The sequence below is a fragment of the Lampetra fluviatilis genome, chromosome 10 (assembly GCF_964198595.1).
Source record: "Lampetra fluviatilis chromosome 10, kcLamFluv1.1, whole genome shotgun sequence".
NCBI classification, from domain to species: domain Eukaryota; kingdom Metazoa; phylum Chordata; class Hyperoartia; order Petromyzontiformes; family Petromyzontidae; genus Lampetra; species Lampetra fluviatilis.
The window spans coordinates 11,488,444-11,509,201 of NC_136284.1; the positions used below are offsets into that span (position 1 = coordinate 11,488,444).

The window sequence follows — 20,758 nt, forward strand, 5'->3', positions numbered from 1 at the left end:
CTAACCCAAAAACCTCTTATGGATGATATTGGTCACTAAAGCGTACGTGTTAAACTTTACCGAAAGAACCAAAGAATATACATTCATAAAGGAAGTTGGAAAAATATTTTCAGTATTTGAATGCTGGGTGAAAAAGCACAATATCAATAATCATATGAATGAAGAAGCAACTTTTTTGGAGGAGATGCACTAATATTCAGACATTTTGAAGCACTTGCATAAACTATTTAAATATAACGCCTTGTTTACTTTTATTGTTTCAACAAACAGGTTTTGACTTTTCATTGTAAAGCACATTTAAATATTTTAGATTTTGCATTATTTTAAAGTATATATTTTTTACCAAAACCTGTGTTACACGTATTCTTAATTCACCTTTATTTTAGTGGCAGAATGCTTTTTATCCACAAGGTGGCGGTTGAGGGTCGTCCTTTGTTGAATATTTACTTTTTCGTGACTTAAAGCTTTTCGTGACTGTAGAAATTAATATTCTTTGGGTTTTTCGGTAAAGCCACGTAGATAGAAAAATAATAAAAATGTCACGACGTTTCGATCGCAACACAAGCAATCATCATCACGTGAAAAAATATAGCGGGCGAGCTACTGAGGCAGGATGTTATAAAGGTTTGAGATGGGTGTAGCCCAAGGGTCATAAGCAAAGTGGGAAGGGCTATAAATGAAATTTGCATGTAAATGTTAGATTGTAGAGCTGAGCTACCTCCACGACGGCGAAGCTGTGGAGGTGGCCATTGTATTGTGAGAGATTAGCATGTTCATGTAAGAAAAACGAAAACCACTGAGGAAAACGAGCAACGTTGGCTGTGTTAGTGAGACAATATGATTTACTTTTTCCACAAACAGCCCACCTTCACGAAAAACATTATTTTAAGCGTTAGCTTTGATCAACAAGTTCATGCATGTATTTATCAAGGTAAATTCCAAACAAATGTCTTATCTCGTGTAAATTGGCACCAAGTTCAGTGTGGAATAAAAAAAAATATGCAAGTACAATTCTGTTGAGTAAGAGACATGGTATGATATCGTGTGAAATTGCAGATACTCTATGACAGGCTTGGTGAATAATGACTTCCCTGTAATATATTTCTGATCGATGTATTGCACCTATTGATTATTTTGGAATTTAAATTTAGTTGTCAACTCAACATAACAAGCAGTGAATGTTAAGAGCATTTTTTCAGCATTAGCATTCCATTTGCTGGGTGCATTGTCTGTAGATTTGCTTCTCATGGAACATGGTTGGAAAACATGTTTGATAAATATAAAGCACAGGAGATATTTACATAAACAGGGCAGCAGGGTGACCAAGTGGTTATTACATTTTCTTCAGGGTGTAGGGTTTCTTAATTCAAATTCAGTGTCATACCTCTGATTATACACTGCAGAAATCATTTGTAAACAAGCACATTGCCTGGTAGTTTCTATTCACATTTAATATCAATCTACATTTACCACAAAGGACCATTGTGACAGTCAAATCTGTTTAATTACATTAACTTGCTCTAAATTAAGAGTTTGTGTCTTCATGATTGCTGGCCATGCACAGCTGTTACGGAACTATGCTAAGCATATTTTCGCTGGTCAAAACTGCTGCAAAAACGAGGGTCTGGATTGCCTACAGTACATTTTAGTTCATGATTTGTTTTATAAACTGGCTCTGACCTTGCATATTTAACCAGCCAAACCTCCACTTATGATTTTCATATGCAAAATGCAGTCATTTCATGTAGATGAAAATATGAATTACATCTGAAATGTGCGTTTTTATATTTATTAAAGATGACTATGCTGTCCCGTTATGTTTTGGAATGCGTGACACTTGTTTGTCTAGACAATAAACGTTCATTGTTACCATTGAAAGATACCCTTTTGTGCTTTTGGGTATTTAAGAAAGCCTGTGTAATACTTTGTCTAATACATGTAATTCCTCTCCACTGCAGATCAGTTCTGTCCGACTGCCACGAGATGCGCTCAACCCTGATCGGCTGAAGGGGTTTGGATATGCTGAGTTTGATGATATAGATTCACTTCTTTCTGGACTGGCTCTCAATGAGGAGGTGTGTGCAACTGCAAACACATTTTTTTTAATTTTATTCCTGAAATTACAAATGGAGTTGCATTTTGCCCTCCACATGCTGCATGCTTATATTTGCCTATTTTTACCAATACATGACTTTTTAAACTCGCATCACTGTTTTCTTTTACAGAGTTTACTCAATAGGAAAATTCGCGTGGATTTGGCAGATCATGTACAGGATAAAGGTACGAAGCATTCAATCTGGTGAACAGCGGAAAAAGACAAGCCTCCTTACACGCCTTCTATCCATTTTTTGCACCAATATCTGGACCTGCTGTTTATTGTGATATGGTATTTGCAGGTTACTGGGGCTTTGATAGCCCAATAGACGGAAGCAGTAACCCTGGCATTTGTTTTATGTCCAGATCGTGAAGAGAGATCAGGATTTGGTGGAGGACGTGACCGCGACAGAGACTGGGCACGGGACTCTGGCAAAACAGACTCATCCGACTGGCGTGTGAAGACGCCTGGCGAGGAGGAGGAAGCAGGCCCACGCAGAGGCCGTGACAGCTACTCGGAATGTATGAGCAATTCCATCCCCCCCACAATCCTTGTGTATTCGACTGGACATCTGTGAAAAAGAGCTTTATCATCATCGGATTCCTCCAGTACAAATACATAATCTGATTCGTAAAGTCTCAAAACTCTTTCTCTCTGGTTTCTACTTGTCCTAAACTTGTCGATTGATAGCTCAACTTGAGGTTACCAACACAGATTTATATTATAGTTACATTACAAACACATTTGTAATTAAGAGCCACGATTTACAACATGAAATATACTTTGTGTGTTTTTTTTAAGCCACCTGCATTTGTAAGAAGAGTGCAGCTTTTTGGCATTGTGCTTAACCCCAATTTTAGGAGATTAGTCTCTAATTAAACGTAAAAACGTTGTGACATTTTAGTGAAATGTATGTCTCATGGTTACAATGTGGGCTTTGCGCTGCTTCTCAGGGGGCCGAGATGAGCGACGGGGAGGCGAACGGGGCGGCGATCGAGGCGGCGATCGAGGTGGTGACCGAGGCGGTGACCGAGGCGGTGACCGAGGCGGTGACCGAGGCGGTGACCGAGGCGGTGACCGAGGTGGTGACCGGGAAGGTGGAGCTTTCGGGCCTCGACGAAACTACGATCGTCCTTCGGACAGTGCCAGCTGGGGCTTCGATAGGGAGTCGCGCGATAAAGGTGGCGGCGGCGGCAGTGGCGGCGGTGCCTTTGATGGTCCTCGAGACAGAGGCAGTGACCGAGATGGCCCCCCCAGAGACCGGGGCTTTGACCGCGATAGAGGCTTTGATCGAGATGGCCCTCCCAGGGAGCGCAGGGGCTTTGGCTTTGGCGGCCGAGACAGCTCTGGGGACAGGCGCAATGAAGATCGCTATGAGCGCAAGGACGAAGAAAGACGGGGAGATTCAGGTAGAGGCACATCCGCAAACACACAACACCTGATAATTTTTCCTTTAAATCGGTTACGTGCTTGCAAAACTTTTGTTTTTGGAGTGAATAAGGGACTTTCAGAAATGTGGAGATGAGGAAGGAGGCAAGAGTGTTACCCATGTTGGCCGAAATATAATTTAATTTATGACTGGGACATGTCGTAAGAGAAGCGGGAAACCCCACATTGGAAGAACATTTATGAACATGTTTGCACCAGGGTGAAGACTGAAGGGATGGTCTAGAGAGGGTTCGCTACTGTGAGCCAGCATATTAAGGACTCTGGAGTTGGTGTGGAAATTGAGCAGGATAGCAATGAGGGAATATAAAGGAGCAGACAGAAGAGCAATTGAGGGAATGTAATCAGTACTTCATAACTGATAATGCATCTAAACATAAGATGTCCCCATTACATGTTTCACAATATATCAATTTGTGTTTTGTTTCATGTCAGTGCCCTTTGGAGAATTAACCGGAATAAAATGCCAGCTCGTCTACTTATTGAATAATTTCCAAGGCTAGACCCCATTGGGCTGAGTTTGGGCCTAGCCTCTTTGCCAAAACCCCCTTGTATAATGGTGGTGAAGGTTCTAGTTTGGCAGAAAGAATTGTCATTTGTTGTTGTGGCCATCTAACAATGGTTATTACCACATTGTTGAAGTGGTGACGACTACGCTGTGTTTGTTATTTGTGGCAGTGCGGGGGGTCGATTGAGACCGTGTTGATGCTCTTGGCATGCGATGTTGACATTTGGTCTCGGCGGAAATGTATCGCAGGGCCTGTCCAGCGCCCCAGGCTGGTGTTGCAGCCACGCACAGCACCCAAGGAAGAGGTGACGAAGGCCCCGGCTGCAGCCGGCTCGAGTGAACCCGTCAGCCGAGCGGCTTCCATCTTTGGGGCGGCACGTCCCGTGGACACAACAGCTCGTGAGCGCGAGGTGGAGGCCAAACTTCTGCGTGAGCAGGAGCGGGGAGATCGCCCACGCGGTGCTGACAGGTGAGGAATGGCGGTGGCGGGTTCTGCTCGTTCTATTTTTTGGCTCCACACCAAACACATTCCAATTGTGGCATTTGGAGGCTGTGAATAGCCCATTCTTGGCAATGCTGCGCACTCACTTAAGTGCTCGTTGCATTGGAGAATGAACTCGTAAGACACCGCAGAAGTACTTCTTGTGTGACATAAACTTAATACCCATGAAGGCTTTGGCTGAATCTTATTAAACTTTTAGGAGGGTCCTGCATGGATGTTTGGTAATTTCTTTATTTTTCCTGTCGAGTATAGAGATAGGCTTTCTTTGGAATGCTGGGCATTGCACCTCCATGCTTTGCAGAGTCTTAAGTCATCACGTTTATCATTCATTTATGTAATACGGATAAAAACCAGACACCTATATGAGGTTGTATTAAATGAAATGGCAAATACTCTATTTTGTGAAATCATTGGTGACTAGGCTGAGAATTAACTCACTGCACTTGAATCACTTTGATTTACAGAGGTGAGATGCACTATTTTTTTTGCTCGGGTTCAGTTTAACAATGTTTTTTATTTGTATTTGAAATTCATCATATCCATGTGGTAATGGTATAATATTTATTCCCCTTACAGTTTGAACAACAAAAATACTCATTTGAATGGAGCCGGTGGTGGTGGTGGTTGTTGCCAGAGTGGTGTGTGTGTGTATGCAATGAGTTGAGCAAGCAGTTGAGTACTCGTCTGATCTTGCTGTGGAATCGATCAGTAAAGGTCACCTGTGCACTGATTGGAAACCAGTCAAGGAGATGTAAATGAGAGAGGCCTTCATCTCTCCACCCACGTGTGGGCGTGCATTGGCGAGTGGTCCTGAATAATAATCTGGAATCGCCATGGTAATGAAAGGCTGTTTTAAGTTCTGCCGTGGGCTGCATGGATTTTATGTTTATATAGCCGTAGTATGCATTATAGAAAGTCTAACTGTATATTTGTTGACTTTGGCAGATTACTGTATTCCTATCTGTCCTTGTTCCCATCTTCCTATTTAATGGCTCTAACGTTATGAGGCTTATTGATTGTATAATTGCATTACCATGTTCTCTTGCTGTTGTGCGGCTTAGCTTCAGTAGAAATTGAAATATCTGCAGTGATGAGATTTGACCATTCATGCAATCGTTTGTTATTTATTTTAATAGTAACTTCTCGCCACCAGATAAATGTGAGCATTATTAATCCTCAAAAGAAAAAAAAAAATCACTGCATGTGTCTATTGCAGGCAGTCGAGTTGGCACACTGACCGGGAGGAGAGGTCTGAACCCAGACCAAGAGAAGAAGAAAGAAGAGAAGGTGACGGTAACAAACAAAACTTTACACACCGACATCAGTCTGTGGCGCGCATGCTTTTGTTGAGGTTAAAGACCGAGTGGCGTCTCTGCCTGCAAAAAATGCTGTGATTCTATTGGCGCCCTGCCCCACCTCCCCCGTGGGTTTGCCTTTGGTACATTTTGCCTGCGGGTGGAAAAAAAAAATTGCTTGTCTGCAAGATGGATTGACTGTGCTTTTGCCCAGTCACTTAACATCACCGACAGCAATGGTAAAATAATGGATAAGCCAAAATGTCAAACTCTTAGGTCTCGAGGTGTTGCGTCTTCTGCATGAGCACATGCATGCCTCAGGACATGATCATGGTGTTCCTCCTGTGGTTAGGTGGGGTTCTTGTCTACATGGCAGAAGAGAGATAAAGTCCATAATCTTACCTGCAATGACAACTGTAACCTCACTCGTGCATCGGCTATATTTTATGGGCTTTTTTTGTAGAGTAGTTGATGACATCACAGATGATGTCTGAAATGGAGCTTTAAAATCACTGCATGGTAGATTTGGTGAATCAAATAAATTATTCTGGCATTCCTGCGACAATCTTCGTTGGTTTTTTACATAAGCACGCCGACATCCAATGACGGTTCTTTTTCACTGCCCATTTCTCTCAAGCTGTTGGCTTCTCTCTACCTTTAGTATTTAAAACTAAAATGGGTAGCATAATGTTTTAATTGTGTGTTTTTAAATTATCTTTCAATTGGCTTAACTGTGAATGAAGTGGAATGTGGTGGCACAGTGGTTAACGAATTGCACGATGAACTCGGCCGTGATACATGGCCTTGGCTAACATCAGTCGCATTTGGTATCTGACTTAGTCCTGCTGCCTCTTTGTTCACCAACAGCAAAGTGGGGTGTGGTCAGACAACCTCCATGAATGGTGCAGCATGGGGGAGGACTTCATCCAACAGTGGATTGACAAAATGCTGTAAAATGTTATTTTCAGCTCTGAATAACTTCCTAAATTATTGGGCCTGGGTAGAGCTTACTTTGGGATTACGAATATTTATTTTAAATGTAAAAATATGAGTTTAAAGGACAATCCTAATGAGTATGCACATTTTAACATGTATTAAGGACCTTGAAGCTTTACCAATTAGGAGCAGCACCAATTATGACTTGGAGACTTTAAAGAGGGGTGGTAAATATGTGCGTATCTGCAAAGAAAACTGGAGTGTAGATGACAAGGCTTGAAAACACATGACATAGTTTTTTAAATTTATCATTAACGCCGTGTTGGAACTTTAGTAATTGACCCAAAATTAAATGTGGTTATGTTTGGAACACTGCGCAAATTTAAATCAGTCTTACGAAATGTATGCCTCTCACATAGATGTTTGGTGCTGTAAATGTAATGATTTTTTCCATCCCATTGATCACTTGCTATTTGCACTGGTTATGAACAAGAGAAATAGATAGAGGAGAAAAAATGGTATCTTATTCACCAGTTTCTTGTTGCCCGAGTCTTACTACTTGAGTTTTCAGATATGCTGAAGGCAACTTGCCTTACAAAGCACATGGATGTTTAGAATTCCCACTACAAAATACCTCCCGACTCAATGGCCCCTGTCGCTGGGAATGCTTTGATCTAACCAGTTGTTGCAGCGATATGCGAGTGTGTGAACCGTCTAATCGTGAGCAACTGGTGAGAATTCCCGTTGCACTGTGCTAAGCTGCCACTCGAATGGGTGAGCTTATTAATGCAGCCGGTGTTTAAAGGTGCCCTAGTTTTAATTACTCACTTGCTGAAAATTACAATAGCAATTACATTTCATCACAGACAGGGAATTAAGATCATTGAATTATTGATTTGTGCTTTTTCCAATTCTGTTAATTGTAGTATTACTTGTGGAGGAAAAGGGCAAGGGTCTTTGATGGCAGAAAATGCCCTGAATTCTGTTGCCTTCATTACTGGAGCTTTGCTAATGGATACAATCTGGCAAGGATAATAAGGGCATTACTCGTAAGTCTCATTTGGAATATGTTACTGGGACTGGCATCCCAACTGCAAAATTGTTGGTGCTTTAGAAATGGTTAGTACAATTATACATTTTTATATCCAAATTAATTTTATTTCATTGTGATGACATTGCACAGGCAAGGATATTGGTGTGAAATTGGGTATTCATCAAAATACATTATTCCTAACTTGTAGTGTTACATTCGTGACTAAATATGGCATGACTTGATATCTTAGGTTCTAATCTGGACAATTACCATGATTATATTATTTCAAGTATAGTGATCTGATGGTTTCACCACAGGTATCATACATTGTCAATAAAACAATGTTATTAAATGTTTTTCACTTTTAATTCCCTCCATGAGAATACATTAATTTTATTTTATAGCCGTGCGACATCTTTTTTTAGCAATATATGTGCGAAAGTGCAGCACCTCTTCTGAATAATAGGTAATTTGAAGAGGATTCAAAAGTATTTCTGTTATTTCCTCTTCCGTGGACCATTCTCCATCTCATGAAAAGCAGAGTTGAAAGGAAATATCACTCCTGACTTAGAAAAGTAAACTCACAATTCAACTTATGCAAAAACTTACACAATTGATATTTTCAGCAACGTGCAGTAGAACTTCTTATGCCAGTGAGCACTTGTTTCTCTCCTGGCAATGGATATTCCAAATGCACAACTCAATTAAAAGGCTATACAAATCAGTGGCATCCTACGTTAATTAATTGCAATACTATACGTTGCTAAAAATAACACGTTTTGATTAGCACAATGTGTCAGAGAAGCCAAGTGTAGAAATAGCAAAGCAAAAGATGCATTGTGTTTTTTTTTATAGTTTTTCATTTCAAATATTTTGCCACATACCCAGCTGAGTGTTTTGTTTATTTTGGCCCAGGTGGCAGAATGGTGAAGGTGTTCCAAGTTTTTTTTTCTATACAGCAGTATTATATAATGATGGGATTATGGCATATCCACTGGATGATGCTCTGCTCATTCCTCAGCAAAGCAACCCAAGCTTTGAATTGAACAGCAAACACTCAAAGACCATTGCAAGTTGCGTTCTGTTTATGTACATCGTCACGGTTGTTGAAAATATGCCTGTTAATTGTGTAAACTGCTGCGTTGTACTAATTGTACTCCCTGTAACCAGAATGTCCTTTTATGTAGTATGTACATTGTAAAATGATTAATCTACATTCCATTGTCAGTCTACTGCTGGATGAAGGCATTTCCAAACCATGTCAGTTCATGGGGGTTGTTGGATAATACTAAACCATGTTTGCGAGTGCAGGTAGTTCGCTGTGGTTGATATATAACTGAATTTGGGTGATTGGGTTCATAACACAGTGCGCAAACCACTTTCCTACCACTGCTCCATCCCATTGTGTCTTGTCCATATATTATAAGGGGCCCTAAAAATCAGAGTGTAAACAGAGGGATGACTATGGGATCTTAAAAAAACATGTGCAGCATTAGCATTGTTATTCTGTTTTTGTGTGAATAGGATGAATGCAACAAATTGCACATGCTTTCATTTATCTTCACTACACAGTAGATGTTTGTTAGTTATATCCGTAAGCCATTATGTTGCTGCTCCAATTTCATATTTTGAAGAACGGAGATAATGAAGGCACTCTGTTTGGCTCTACCAGAACAAAAGGCATGATTGTGGTTATTATGTAAAAAAAATCAGTGGGTATTTGAGGAGCAAATGGGAGCCTTGCTTTTTCCCCTTAGCCAGTCTGGTTTTAAGCAGATTAAGAATGTTATCAGATTGGCTTAGAGGACACTGGTCTCTGTCATGGTGGCGCATCTTGTCAAAACTAAAGCTGTTATGTTTTTGTAAACCCTGCTGGGATACCAAATTAGCATGATTTTTGAAGATCGACCTTCCCTATCTATTGGTTTGGATGGAAAATACTTTAATGAGCAGTGCAGACCAGCAACAGTTATAGCGGAGGAGTGTCCAAGGAATTAACATTCCATAGAGTCTATTTTTACCAATAAATTGGAAAAAAAACTGAAAATTGCTTTTGATGACTTCTGAGAATTGGTACCATGTACCAAAATGTTTTCCCAATGCTGCTTTTCAATGTGAATGAGATTAAAAATGTTAACCCAATGCCATCTGATGCCCTAAAGCATTTTTGGCACGTCTCATTTTTTTTTCTTTACAAGGATGTTTTTTTGGTATGCTGTACTGGCCAAAACCTCCACTTTCATAAGACCAAGAAATCTGGGAGGTTCTTGTTGGCATTTGTTGGGCGAACATTAGCAGTCAGTGCTACACTGCCCTCTGGGCTGCAGCATTAGCTGTTCAGTGTAAAATACTTTTTTAGGTGTTTACGGTTTGTGTGTGTGTCCTCTTTGTACTGACGAGGTTGCTTCAGTAACTGGCTGGCTCGACCATTAAGTAAGAATGTCTGGGGTCCAGACGGTTCCTCCAATGCTCTGTTCTGTATTGTCAAGAAATATATTGTAAACAGACTAAGAATTTCCTTTAGACCTTCATTTTACACGAATTAAAATATAATTAAATTTAACCTGAATACTATGTTGTATTTTTAAAGTTTTGTTTGCGTTTCATGAAAACAGGCTGTCATGTTTGAGAGTAGCAATGCTGCTATATTAAAAGCATTAAAGCAAGTTCTGAACCACAGTCATTCCTTAATTAGCTGCTGTGAACACTGAATGGTAATGAATACTTCAGGGAGCCCCAATTAAAATGATGCGCTTGTTTGCTTTTTTCCTTTATAATGGGCAACTTCAAAGAACAGGTGAGATAGAGCATTTCTCATTCTTTATCCAGTTCCTTCATCTCCCTTGTGCGTCTGTCCATGGTGAAGCTTGAAAGCATCGCCAACCCAGACTTCTAAAGCACTGCAGAAAAAAATATCCAGCCAGTTCATTAAGGGAAGCCACCATTTCGTTTGGTGATTTTACTGCACTTAGAAATGAGCGCGGCCGAAACATGCAAATGTGCACACTTGTTTGGCGGACGTGATTAAATCCAGCGTGCATACGTTCTAACGACTGCACCCGTGCCCTTTAACTCGTGCTTACTAATCACATCCATATAAAATGTGACATTTCAAAAAATTATCTGGTCATCGCTATTGGTAAGCTGTGTTGAGCATTGTTGTTATTTTGTAAGTTTTCATTAAAATGTGTGAAGTGTCTTTCGATGAATAGCAGTGAGTAGCCTGACTTGCAGTTCCATGGAATTTTTTTTATTTTGTTTTGTTTGCCAAATTACTTATTGGGATAAAGAATAATAAGAAACAGGTGTGCATATATTTACGTCGAATGACGTAAAACGTGTACACAAGAACATTTGATAATCACTGGAGCCGCTTTCTCGAAGCAGTGTCCATTGCTATCATGCCTTTGTTTGATTATCCGAATGACCCAGCTGACTTTGATGCTTGCCAGCATGTGCAGTGCTAAGGAGTATTGTTCCATTTGTGGCACGGAGTTTGAATGTCCTTGTCTTTGGGTGGGAGTGCGCAAACAAAGCCCCCACTCCTGCTGCCTGCCTCTTTTGATGGGCTGGCGCTGAATTACATCAGCATGAAATGTGTGCTTATTGTGCCAACGCTTTGTGTTCCAGCTGATGACCGGGAGGACAGTGGAAGCGAGCCTAGGGAGGGCGGCCAGAGCGAACACGCTCGTGAAGTCACACCGCCAAAGACACAGGCAGCGCCTCCACCCAAGGAGAATGCCTGGGCTCGTGGTGCCAATCCTCTGCGTTCTCCGGGCTCTGATGGAGATTTCAGGTCCTGCCACACTGTCTTGTAGGCAATTATTACCATATTCTTCATGATCACGTTCACCAGAACACGCTTCTTCCTATTTGAGTTAGGCCTCCTTATATTTTACAAGCTTAAAATGTAAGTCTAACCTATACCGATTTAGTGTTTTATGTTAGCTATAAGCATGAATTATCTCAAGTCAAAATGAGTCCAGATCTCATTTCTGTGTAACTCGCATGGGATTGTGTAATGTATGCAGTGGCAAGGAAGCACAAATTAATAAGAACAGACCTTAAATTCAAACCAATGCACAGTATACTGGGAAGAACTCGGGTATATTGCTCTTGTAGAGGTCATCTAAAGGGTGCCATTGTAAGTATTTGGCCTCCTTCCCAAGTTAAACAGATGTTTAAACATGTTTTGCTTTCGTAAAGGATCTAAAAAAAAAACCCTCATCTACCTACCAGCACACATCGGTTCTGTACTATAAAAAATTATCCAGACCGTGCTCACTTCATGTGGCAGTGTTTGTCGGCTTGGAAATGGTTAGGGTTTAGCGTGATTTGTCACACCGGCGCATGTTGCCCGTTTCGATGTTAAACGTAATGAGGCCAGATGCTGCGGTGGTCGCTTTACGAGCCCAACTCAAAACTGTCTCGAAGCAGTAAATCAATGAAGGAAGCTGGATCCCAACACCTTGTCTATCCTTTGCACGGGTTTCATCCACCAGAGCCCCGCACCTTAATTTACGGCTTAATTTTTTTTTTTTTATTTCCTCCCTGATCTGATTCATTGCTCTTGCGTGACTTTCATCAGCGTTAGGAGTCAGTGCCGTCACTGTGTAATATTGACTATTATGGGCACTCTGCACTTGCTCATTACGCGGTAAATCCCGGTGGAGTTCAGGACAACTACATTTTTCTTGTACATTCACTCTTGAGGTGGGAGAATAATTTTTATTTTCTATGCATATTGCAGTGCTGTCATGAACTAAACTGTTATAATTGGCTAATTGTTATTATCACTGTTATATCATCCTCGCCAAATAGTACTATGTGATCTCATTCTTCTGGCAGCACAGTACCCATACTCTCACTCATATTAGTTAATATTTAACATTTTCGGAGGCGTTCCCTCCATGCAAACGGGCAGGGGGTGGAGGTAGGAGCCGCCCATGCCGCTCCCCCGCGGGGCGGAATGCGTGGTCCCCACACCCTTTGCACATGTGACCTCCTGCCCATTCTCTTCAGTTCAATGACTCTATCAAAGTCAATATATAATGGCCCTTGCTTGTCATCCACGAGTAGAACATGATAAAGAGTACAAAGAGAGCCTGGAAGGAGGTCCCAGGGAACCAGTGCTTTCGTGATCAAATAACGCATTCACGTGGGCGACTTCCGCCAGCAATAGCAATGCGAGTCAATCGTGGCGTTGCATCGCGAGGCGGCTGACAGCGTTGCCGCGGCGGGAGCGCATGCGTGGGAGGCAGCCCTCCGCGGCTGACTCCCAAGTGAGCCCAAGTGATCAGCGATCTTCCCACACGGGGGACTCCCGCACAGCGCACGGGGGGTCGTCTCAGGTGGCTCTGGAACGAGTGGTCCCGGTCGACCAGGGATGCATTGGCGCATTGCATGATAAGATGTGGATACAAGTTAATATCTCAATCACCACGAGACATCTTTGTGGAGTCGCAACCATCCTGTCGTCTGGTAATGGAGGAGGCTCTCAAAACCGACGTGGCATGGATTTTGGAAGTAGGGGCGATAGATGTGGTTCCGACTTCTCATCGGGGGCTGCGGGTTTTACTCGCAATTCTTTATGGTCCCAACGTCTCCTCAGGGCTTCTGGGTTAAAATGGACTTATGAAGCCTCAAAACATTCTTGAAGAACCATCGTTTCAAGATGGAGTCTGTGACATCCATCACTCGGACGATTGTCTAGCCTCCATAGACCTCACGGATGCATACCTGCATGTGGTAGTGCATGGCAAGGACCACAGATTCCTCAGGTTCACTGTACCGGGGAACCTTTATCACTTCAAAGTGCTACCATTCGGCCTCTCAGCAATGCTGAGAGTCTACCAAACTGCTGACTGGTACCCTAGTCTGGGCGCCATCAGCAGAGGTGCTTCAGAGATCGAAATGTCTGGTGGGGGACGGCCTCCATTCCAGAGACATACAGGTGTAAGGGGCAGCTATTATCAACTGATGTTAAACCGAACTCTTATCATGGGTGTGGCAGCGTTCTGGGCCGGCAGGGCAGGCGGGTCTCTGGATGAGATTTGGAGAGCAGCGGTGTGGAGCAACACAACTTAAGTTTGCACGCCATTACCGCCTTGACGTGTCTTCCTCTCAGGATTGACGTTTCGGTAGGGCTGCACTGTCATCTGCGGGTCCAGTAAGGGATTACTGGTAAGAGTGGGCAGTCCTGAATTTACCCACCTCCAGTGTCAGATGGTTCTGTACCGGCTCGCCAAGTACGACGACTCAGAGCTGGGATGATACAACTGAGGTATTAAACTAGAATTTCAGTAAAGGCTTAACGTAATCCTGGTTTTACCAAGTAGTATTATCCCAGCTCCACACCCACCTACCCCGCTGAGTTCTAAGTCATGTCCTGTCGACCTCTAAGGTGTTGTTCGCTCGTGGATGATAGTCAACGTCCTCTAAATTGGCTTTGATAGCATAGTCATTGAACAGAGGATAGAAAGGAGGTCACGGGGGGGGGGGGGGGTTTGGGGACCGCCCATTCCGCTCGTAGGGGCGTGGCATGGGTGGCTCCTCCCTCTTCCCCCCTGATATGGAAGGAATACCTCTGAAAATTTGGAATATTAATTAATATGAGGGAGAGTCTGGGTTCTGTGCTGCTGCAGAGGAACGAGTTCACTAATTATGACTCGGAGCCAGGATGATACTACTTTGTAAAACCAGGATTAAGGTAAGACTTTACTGAATCCTATTTTTAAAGCATATGAATAATTTTACGAAAAATACGTATTTTAATGCGTAAAATATGTTCTGCTTTTAAATCCTAATAGTTGTGCCAGCTTATTTTATATGATTATGAATTACACTGTTAATTCCTTCCTCATGTCTTGCTCTTTGGATCTGCAGTAAAGGCAACGTTCCACCCAAAAGTCCAACAAGCAAGGAAGAAAGTGGTGGCAGCAGTACCTCTTCAAAAGGTAATGTTATTAAAAGGCAATGATCCCCTGCTTAGCCTAAAGGGGTGTGATTTGTATGAAAATATGAATAAAAATTAATATGAAGAACTTGTAAAAAATAAGTGAATTCGCAGGGGGGCTTTCTGAGGCTCCAGTATTTAAACGCTTAGACACTGCTCGTCCACTATCGTTCGTTACACCCCCATTAGCTATGTGTGCTCTTTTTCTGTCCTCTCGAGAATGCATGTTGTGTGTTAATCCCTGTAGGTGTCGTGCAAAAGCCCCAGCAGTGATCAATTTACAAGCACTAAGCACCTTTTATGCAGGTGCATTCAAGCGACATGGTGTCATGTAGTGCGAATAGTTTGCCGAGTACAGCTGAATTGTTATGAAGTACAGCAACCCTGTTAAACAGCAAAACAGTCGGGTTGAAAAGTACCTTGTAACAAACAGTGTAGATCTTCTCTGGGGTAAGAATACCACTTGCAGTGTCATCCAGTCAGCCATGGTCAATCCACTACTGGATGACCATGGCCATAACCTTGACTTATTAAAAATGAAATCTATAATGCGAGGGAACCCAGGTTTTGTGGGCCAGGCGAGCGATCGATTAAGCCTTGAGCATAAAAGTGAACGCCACTTGAGTGGTGCAGGTAAAAGGATGCATTGTCTCGGTCATCTCTCATCATTGCTGCATGAGGTATCTGCATATTGGCACTGTTTAGAAGAACCTAGTCTCCACACTTGTAAATGGATGGTAACACATTTTATTTTACGACAATGCTGTTTTACATTAATAAAAAAACATTTACAAAGCCACTGTCAAGATAGACTTGTATAGTGGCTACCTTGTGAAACTTTCTCAAGAATGTTGACCAAGCTGGGTCGACCTTGAACAGTCTAGTTCCCCCCCCATAGATTGTGCATTGGCGTGTAGCAATAAACAGGTGCTGACGTGGGTCGTTTCAAAGGCAGGCGTTGCTCCTGTCCTAAACGTATATGCAAGCTCCCTCGAGCAAACACCTGGGACTTAGTCACAACAACGTGGAAAGCATTTGTGTTGGCTTTAGTGCCTGCCGTTGCAGTTCACTGTGTTCCCACTCGATCAGGGAAGATCACAGCGTCTCGCACGTTTGTCTTCCAGAAGGTGGCCCTGTAGGGTGCTTGAGAGCAGAACACATTGCCTGCTGGGCAAGTACTCTGTGTCGTGCAGTCAAAGCGAGAGAACAGCATTGAGAGAGGGAGAGAGCCCATATCCCACTGTTTAAGTCAAGTGTGAAATGAATGTTTTTTTCCCCCACTCTTGAATATTGAACGGTTTCCGTGGGTTGTTTTTAAACGTTGCCTCTGGTAATGTCATATCTCTGGTCATTTTGTTAAGTGGCTAAATAAATAATGACAAAAAGTTGCGTATATTGCCTTCATCACAGCAACAGTGTTGCCTCTTGTGTTAAGTCCAGCTATACAATTCAGTGTCTCAGCACTAGGTGATAAATAAAATGTATTTTTTTCTGTTACTTTTGCTAAATCTTGCACACGCATCGGTGTAATCATTGATGTATTAAGTCGAATTTACCTGAAGCTTTGTTCTCGGGACCCACAATGTTTCCTTATTTTGCCCACTGAAACACAAACAGACTTGTGGGACTTGCACGCACAATTTTTCAGCTGCTGCCCCCTGATCTTGACTGCATCGTAAGTTAGTGGCTGACCCTACAGCCCCCAGCATGTGGTAGTAATGTACTTTTATCACCATGCAAAGGAGAATCTGTGATGACCAACATATTTTTAGAATTTCTGTCTTTTGATCATAAAAGCTGATTTCTATCATCCGTAGTATTTTTTTCTGAAGCACCACAATACACTAACAAACCTATTTGCTTAAATAGTTTCGGTTATGATACAAATTTGTAACAAAAAGATATCGCCACGATCTTGGCAATTTAAACTGTAATTAGAATTTTAGAAGTTAAAGAACTCTGTAAGCGTCTTGTGATTTTAATTATCTTCATGCTTTCATAATAAAATGTATAAAATGTTAAGTCACACTCCATTTTAGATATATATTTTAAATAACAAATTTATTCAGAGGAATAAAAATCAAGTAATTATATCTTCGCTGCTATGGATCCACAGGGTAATCTGAGTCTTATTTTTACACCTGATAAATACATTACAGCGCATCGATTGATCTACTTATTAACGCCTTGAATTGCGCACCTGTCTCTTGCATGTGCTCCCTGGCATTTGTTACATCAGAAACGGTGGCACATAATTGATTGGGTCAAAAGGAATGTGCAAAATGTTTGTAATTGATTGTGACGCGCCTTGTTCCGTTAGAACATTGCCATTCGTGTAAATTGTTTTTAAAGGACTTAAAAATAGACTAATGCCATTTATAGCTCTGCATCCCAGAAAAGAAAGACATTTATCTGAAGAAAATAAATAGTTGAATTTACTCCAGAAGTACGTGAATGTGATGAATTTATTCAGTTAATATTTCTTCACGTAAAAAAAAACGCCTCGGTTGGAAAAATACCATCGCCAAAAGTTGCAGTGATACTTGGCAACAGAAAATAGTTATCCATGAATGTGTGATACACTTGGGCAAATGAGTGTCAGCATATTATATGTGCAGTGATGAATGTGATGTTAACTGTGAATGAAAATCGGCTCCGCTTTGTGCAAAAAATTGCGCACTCGTAGCAAACGTTGCATTACCAAATTTCAGGCCATAAATGTTAATAATGTGAGTGCTGTTGGTTGGTATTTTTAAATCCAAATTCTTGGATTGAAATGAAAATTTCTTAAAAGTAGAATGATACCAACACTAAAATCAAGATTTTTTTTATTAAAGCAAACATTGTAAAACTTGAATTGCTCTTTATATTACTTTTTCCATGGCGCAGTGGTTTGCACACTATGCTATGCGCTGGGCTTCATGACTTCTATACTTGGCCACGATTAATTCAACTTCAGTGGCAAGTCGATCCTAAACCAGTCCTTGCCCTCCCTTCGCGAACCTGCATTGACCAGCAAATTGAAGTATGGTCAAACAACTCACATGACCGGCATGGGAGTGGCAGGTCTTTGTTCAGCATGTTGTTGACAAAGCACTACATTATTTCAAGCATTCGTGCAGTTTTGTGGAGAGCGGAAGCTTCAGCCCCCCCTCTGTTTTGTGCCAAAACACCTTTTTGTCTTGACCAGATGGAGATGATGACAAGAAGGGGAGTGGGAGGGCGGCCTCTGCAGGTGCTCCTCCACCGGAGAACAATGCCTGGGGCAAAAAAGATGCGCCACCAGCTGATGGGTAGGCTGGCCTCCGGAAGAAATTGTTCCCAGCCACAGTGCCCCCCCCCTTCCCCACTAGCTCAATGTCGGCATTGACTTTTTGCTTCGAGCAAACAACTGCTCATTGGCTTTTCATGCAAATAAATAGTTACAAAATACTGTGCTGTTGAGAGCTCCTCAAGAATGGATGTGCTTAACATTTTAAAAGTACCGTTATATTGTTACTAATTAATGGTAACTTGAAATTCTCTTCGAGCGCTGTATTACGTGGCTACATTGTAGTGCCACATCTAGGAAATCGTCCTTGGATAACGTATGTGCGTATAATTACATATGAATCAGTAATCAAACTTTGTACGTGCTATGTTTATCCATTCTATATCATGCTGAGAAGTGTTTTCACACATTGTGTTGCATGAATGTTTTATATTCCTGGCATTGTTGCTGGAGAGGGAAACCTCAATTATGCAACATGTGCTCATTTGTGTCGGCATCACAACTTGCATCGAGATGATAGGCTCCAGGGTGGAGTCCAGCTGTGCAGGTGGGCAAGTCGAGACATCTCTTTTTGAACGTGCTATATTTATTGAGCAAAGAATTGAAAGTGTGACTATTTCACAATCACAGTTGAATACAACCAAACTGGAATTTTCATTTTTTTACTGTATTGTATTATCCATTGACTAAGGGTTTTTTGATGGGCACTTTAAATGTATCCATAAACTGTTTCATGTAATTTATAAATCACGACTTACACTGAAGTGTTTGACATTTGAACTTATTTGGTTTTAAATTGTTGTATATATCTTCACCCTTCACAAATGTGGAAATGGCCTAGCACTTAACATTTTGCAATTTGTAACAGCACTGCCACGTGTTGGGTGTGTTAAAATATCTGCAGACGTTTTTTTCTTAATGTCTGGATTTTTCTTTAAATTATGTGCAGAAAATAACAGTTTTAAGACCATCCAATGGTGAGGGTGGGATTTTTTCTATATGCTCACCACATGGCCTAGCAATTTTATAAAGTAAATGGGCACATGAGGTTTTAACTAAAAAAAAACCCATGTTTTTTTCACAATCGAGAAACTGAAAAAAAACCTTGCTTGATTTGTGTTAGAATCCCACATCAAATGGTCTGCTAAATTCCCTTACATCATGGAATAGCGCTGTTTAGTTTTCTGTTCTAAATGGCCTGTGCACTTGCTCGTCAGAGGCAGCACAATTCTCATCAGAAATCAATGCATGCGGTAGAAACTGCAACAATGAAGTATCATTGACAACTTGTCAGTGCTACTCGTTTTGGCAATGCAGAGTTTACTCAGAAAAAAGTGCTTGCGTTTCCTGGCTTTTTTCAAGATTTCAGACCGACAGTCTTGATGGCACTTGCTCAAAGCTGTGCTGTTGGGTTGAAGCTAATTGCATCTTCTGACTTTATTGGTTGGGATGATTTGCTAGAATGAATTCAGCATGTTTCTTTTGCTCAACATTTATAAAATGGTGAATGAAGCCAAATTCTTCGTTCCAGTAAGTAAATTACTAAATGTTATTCGGTTAATGCAAGTAAATGAATGCATGAAAATGCATGTTGTTTTCGCTTTGTCTTTGGCGAAATTATCTTTCATAATTAATTGGTGTGCAAAAATAAGCCTCTACGTAAAGAGGTCACGTTGAAAATTAAGATTGTACTTTTTCATAAGGATGAAAGTTGTCAGTTTTATCGTTTTCTCACTTTTTGCTCTTCACTTCCCCCCCATTGCCTTAACAGTGATTGTATGCGCTGAAGGAAGAACTGTGTAACATGATCTAATTAAGTAATTTGGTTTTTTCCCCAACCACTGTGTTTCAGCCGTAAAGAAGCTCGCAAGGACCGTGATAAACCGGAACCTCGCAAGTATGAGGAGCCACAGCCTCCTGTAAGCAGATGGATAATGACTTATCAGGGCATTGCTGGGTTTTACTTATTGTGCACGCTTAATTTTGACCCGCAAGTGCAGCACGGATTGGTGTGCGTGTGTCTGCTTTTAAGGCTTATGCCTGTGGAATCCTATCCAGTGTGTGGAAAAAGGTGTTGGCAAAGGACTCAATTCATTGGACAACCTTTCTTATGTCAAGACATAAGCCAGCAAGACGAATGGTTTACGGAAGTTGACATTCAAAAAAAATAATCGAAAGGTTAATGTAGGCTGAGTCTCAACGGAGCTTGTATTCTAGATGCTCGGTAGGTTGTGTTAGAATAATTTTTTTGGCCTTTTTTGTTATTCATGTCAGTTTGCCAAGTGGGCACATCTGCCACAATCTGTTATCCTCTACAGAAAGGGTATAAGATCACAAAGCAACTCTAGTCATCATAAAATGTTCAAAAGTGACCTGAACATTTCAGGCACAGAGGACCATTATGGCTTGAGTGTTGATAGAATACAGGCGATGATAATAGTTGCATACATCTTTTGTGGCCCATGTGAAGCATCACTAGCATGCGAGACAAAGATTCCCCGTATAGTCTTAACAGACTGTTGGGGCAAGTGCTATTAGCAAGTACCTATGAAGGCTGATGCAGTAACACGGAGGGGGTGGGTGGCCAGCACCATGCCCGACTGTCCTTTTCTCCCCAGTGGTGATGATTTAACACACCGCACCAGGTACTCATTTGAGGCCAAGTCGACCTAGGGAAGGTCTAGGACTGGTTCCGTTAATCGTCACTGGAGTGTGAC

General features: G+C 41.6%; 1 protein-coding gene across 4 annotated transcripts in view; it reads left to right on the forward strand.

The window, feature by feature from the left end:
• Positions 1-20,758, forward strand: part of LOC144934586 (eukaryotic translation initiation factor 4B-like) — a 30,071-nt gene that overhangs the window by 6,793 nt on the left and 2,520 nt on the right. For 3 of the 4 annotated variants that reach the window (XM_078860545.1, XM_078860543.1, XM_078860547.1), the window contains exons 4-13: positions 1,959-2,075; positions 2,226-2,280; positions 2,461-2,616; positions 3,049-3,504; positions 4,299-4,518; positions 5,768-5,844; positions 11,446-11,611; positions 14,701-14,771; positions 17,961-18,063; positions 19,894-19,960. In XM_078860545.1, coding sequence (XP_078716671.1) covers positions 1,959-2,075; positions 2,226-2,280; positions 2,461-2,616; positions 3,049-3,504; positions 4,299-4,518; positions 5,768-5,844; positions 11,446-11,611; positions 14,701-14,771; positions 17,961-18,063; positions 19,894-19,960 — 1,488 coding nt within the window. The remainder of the gene's footprint in view (positions 1-1,958; positions 2,076-2,225; positions 2,281-2,460; positions 2,617-3,048; positions 3,505-4,298; positions 4,519-5,767; positions 5,845-11,445; positions 11,612-14,700; positions 14,772-17,960; positions 18,064-19,893; positions 19,961-20,758) is intronic. The other variant, XM_078860544.1, reaches the window with a different exon arrangement.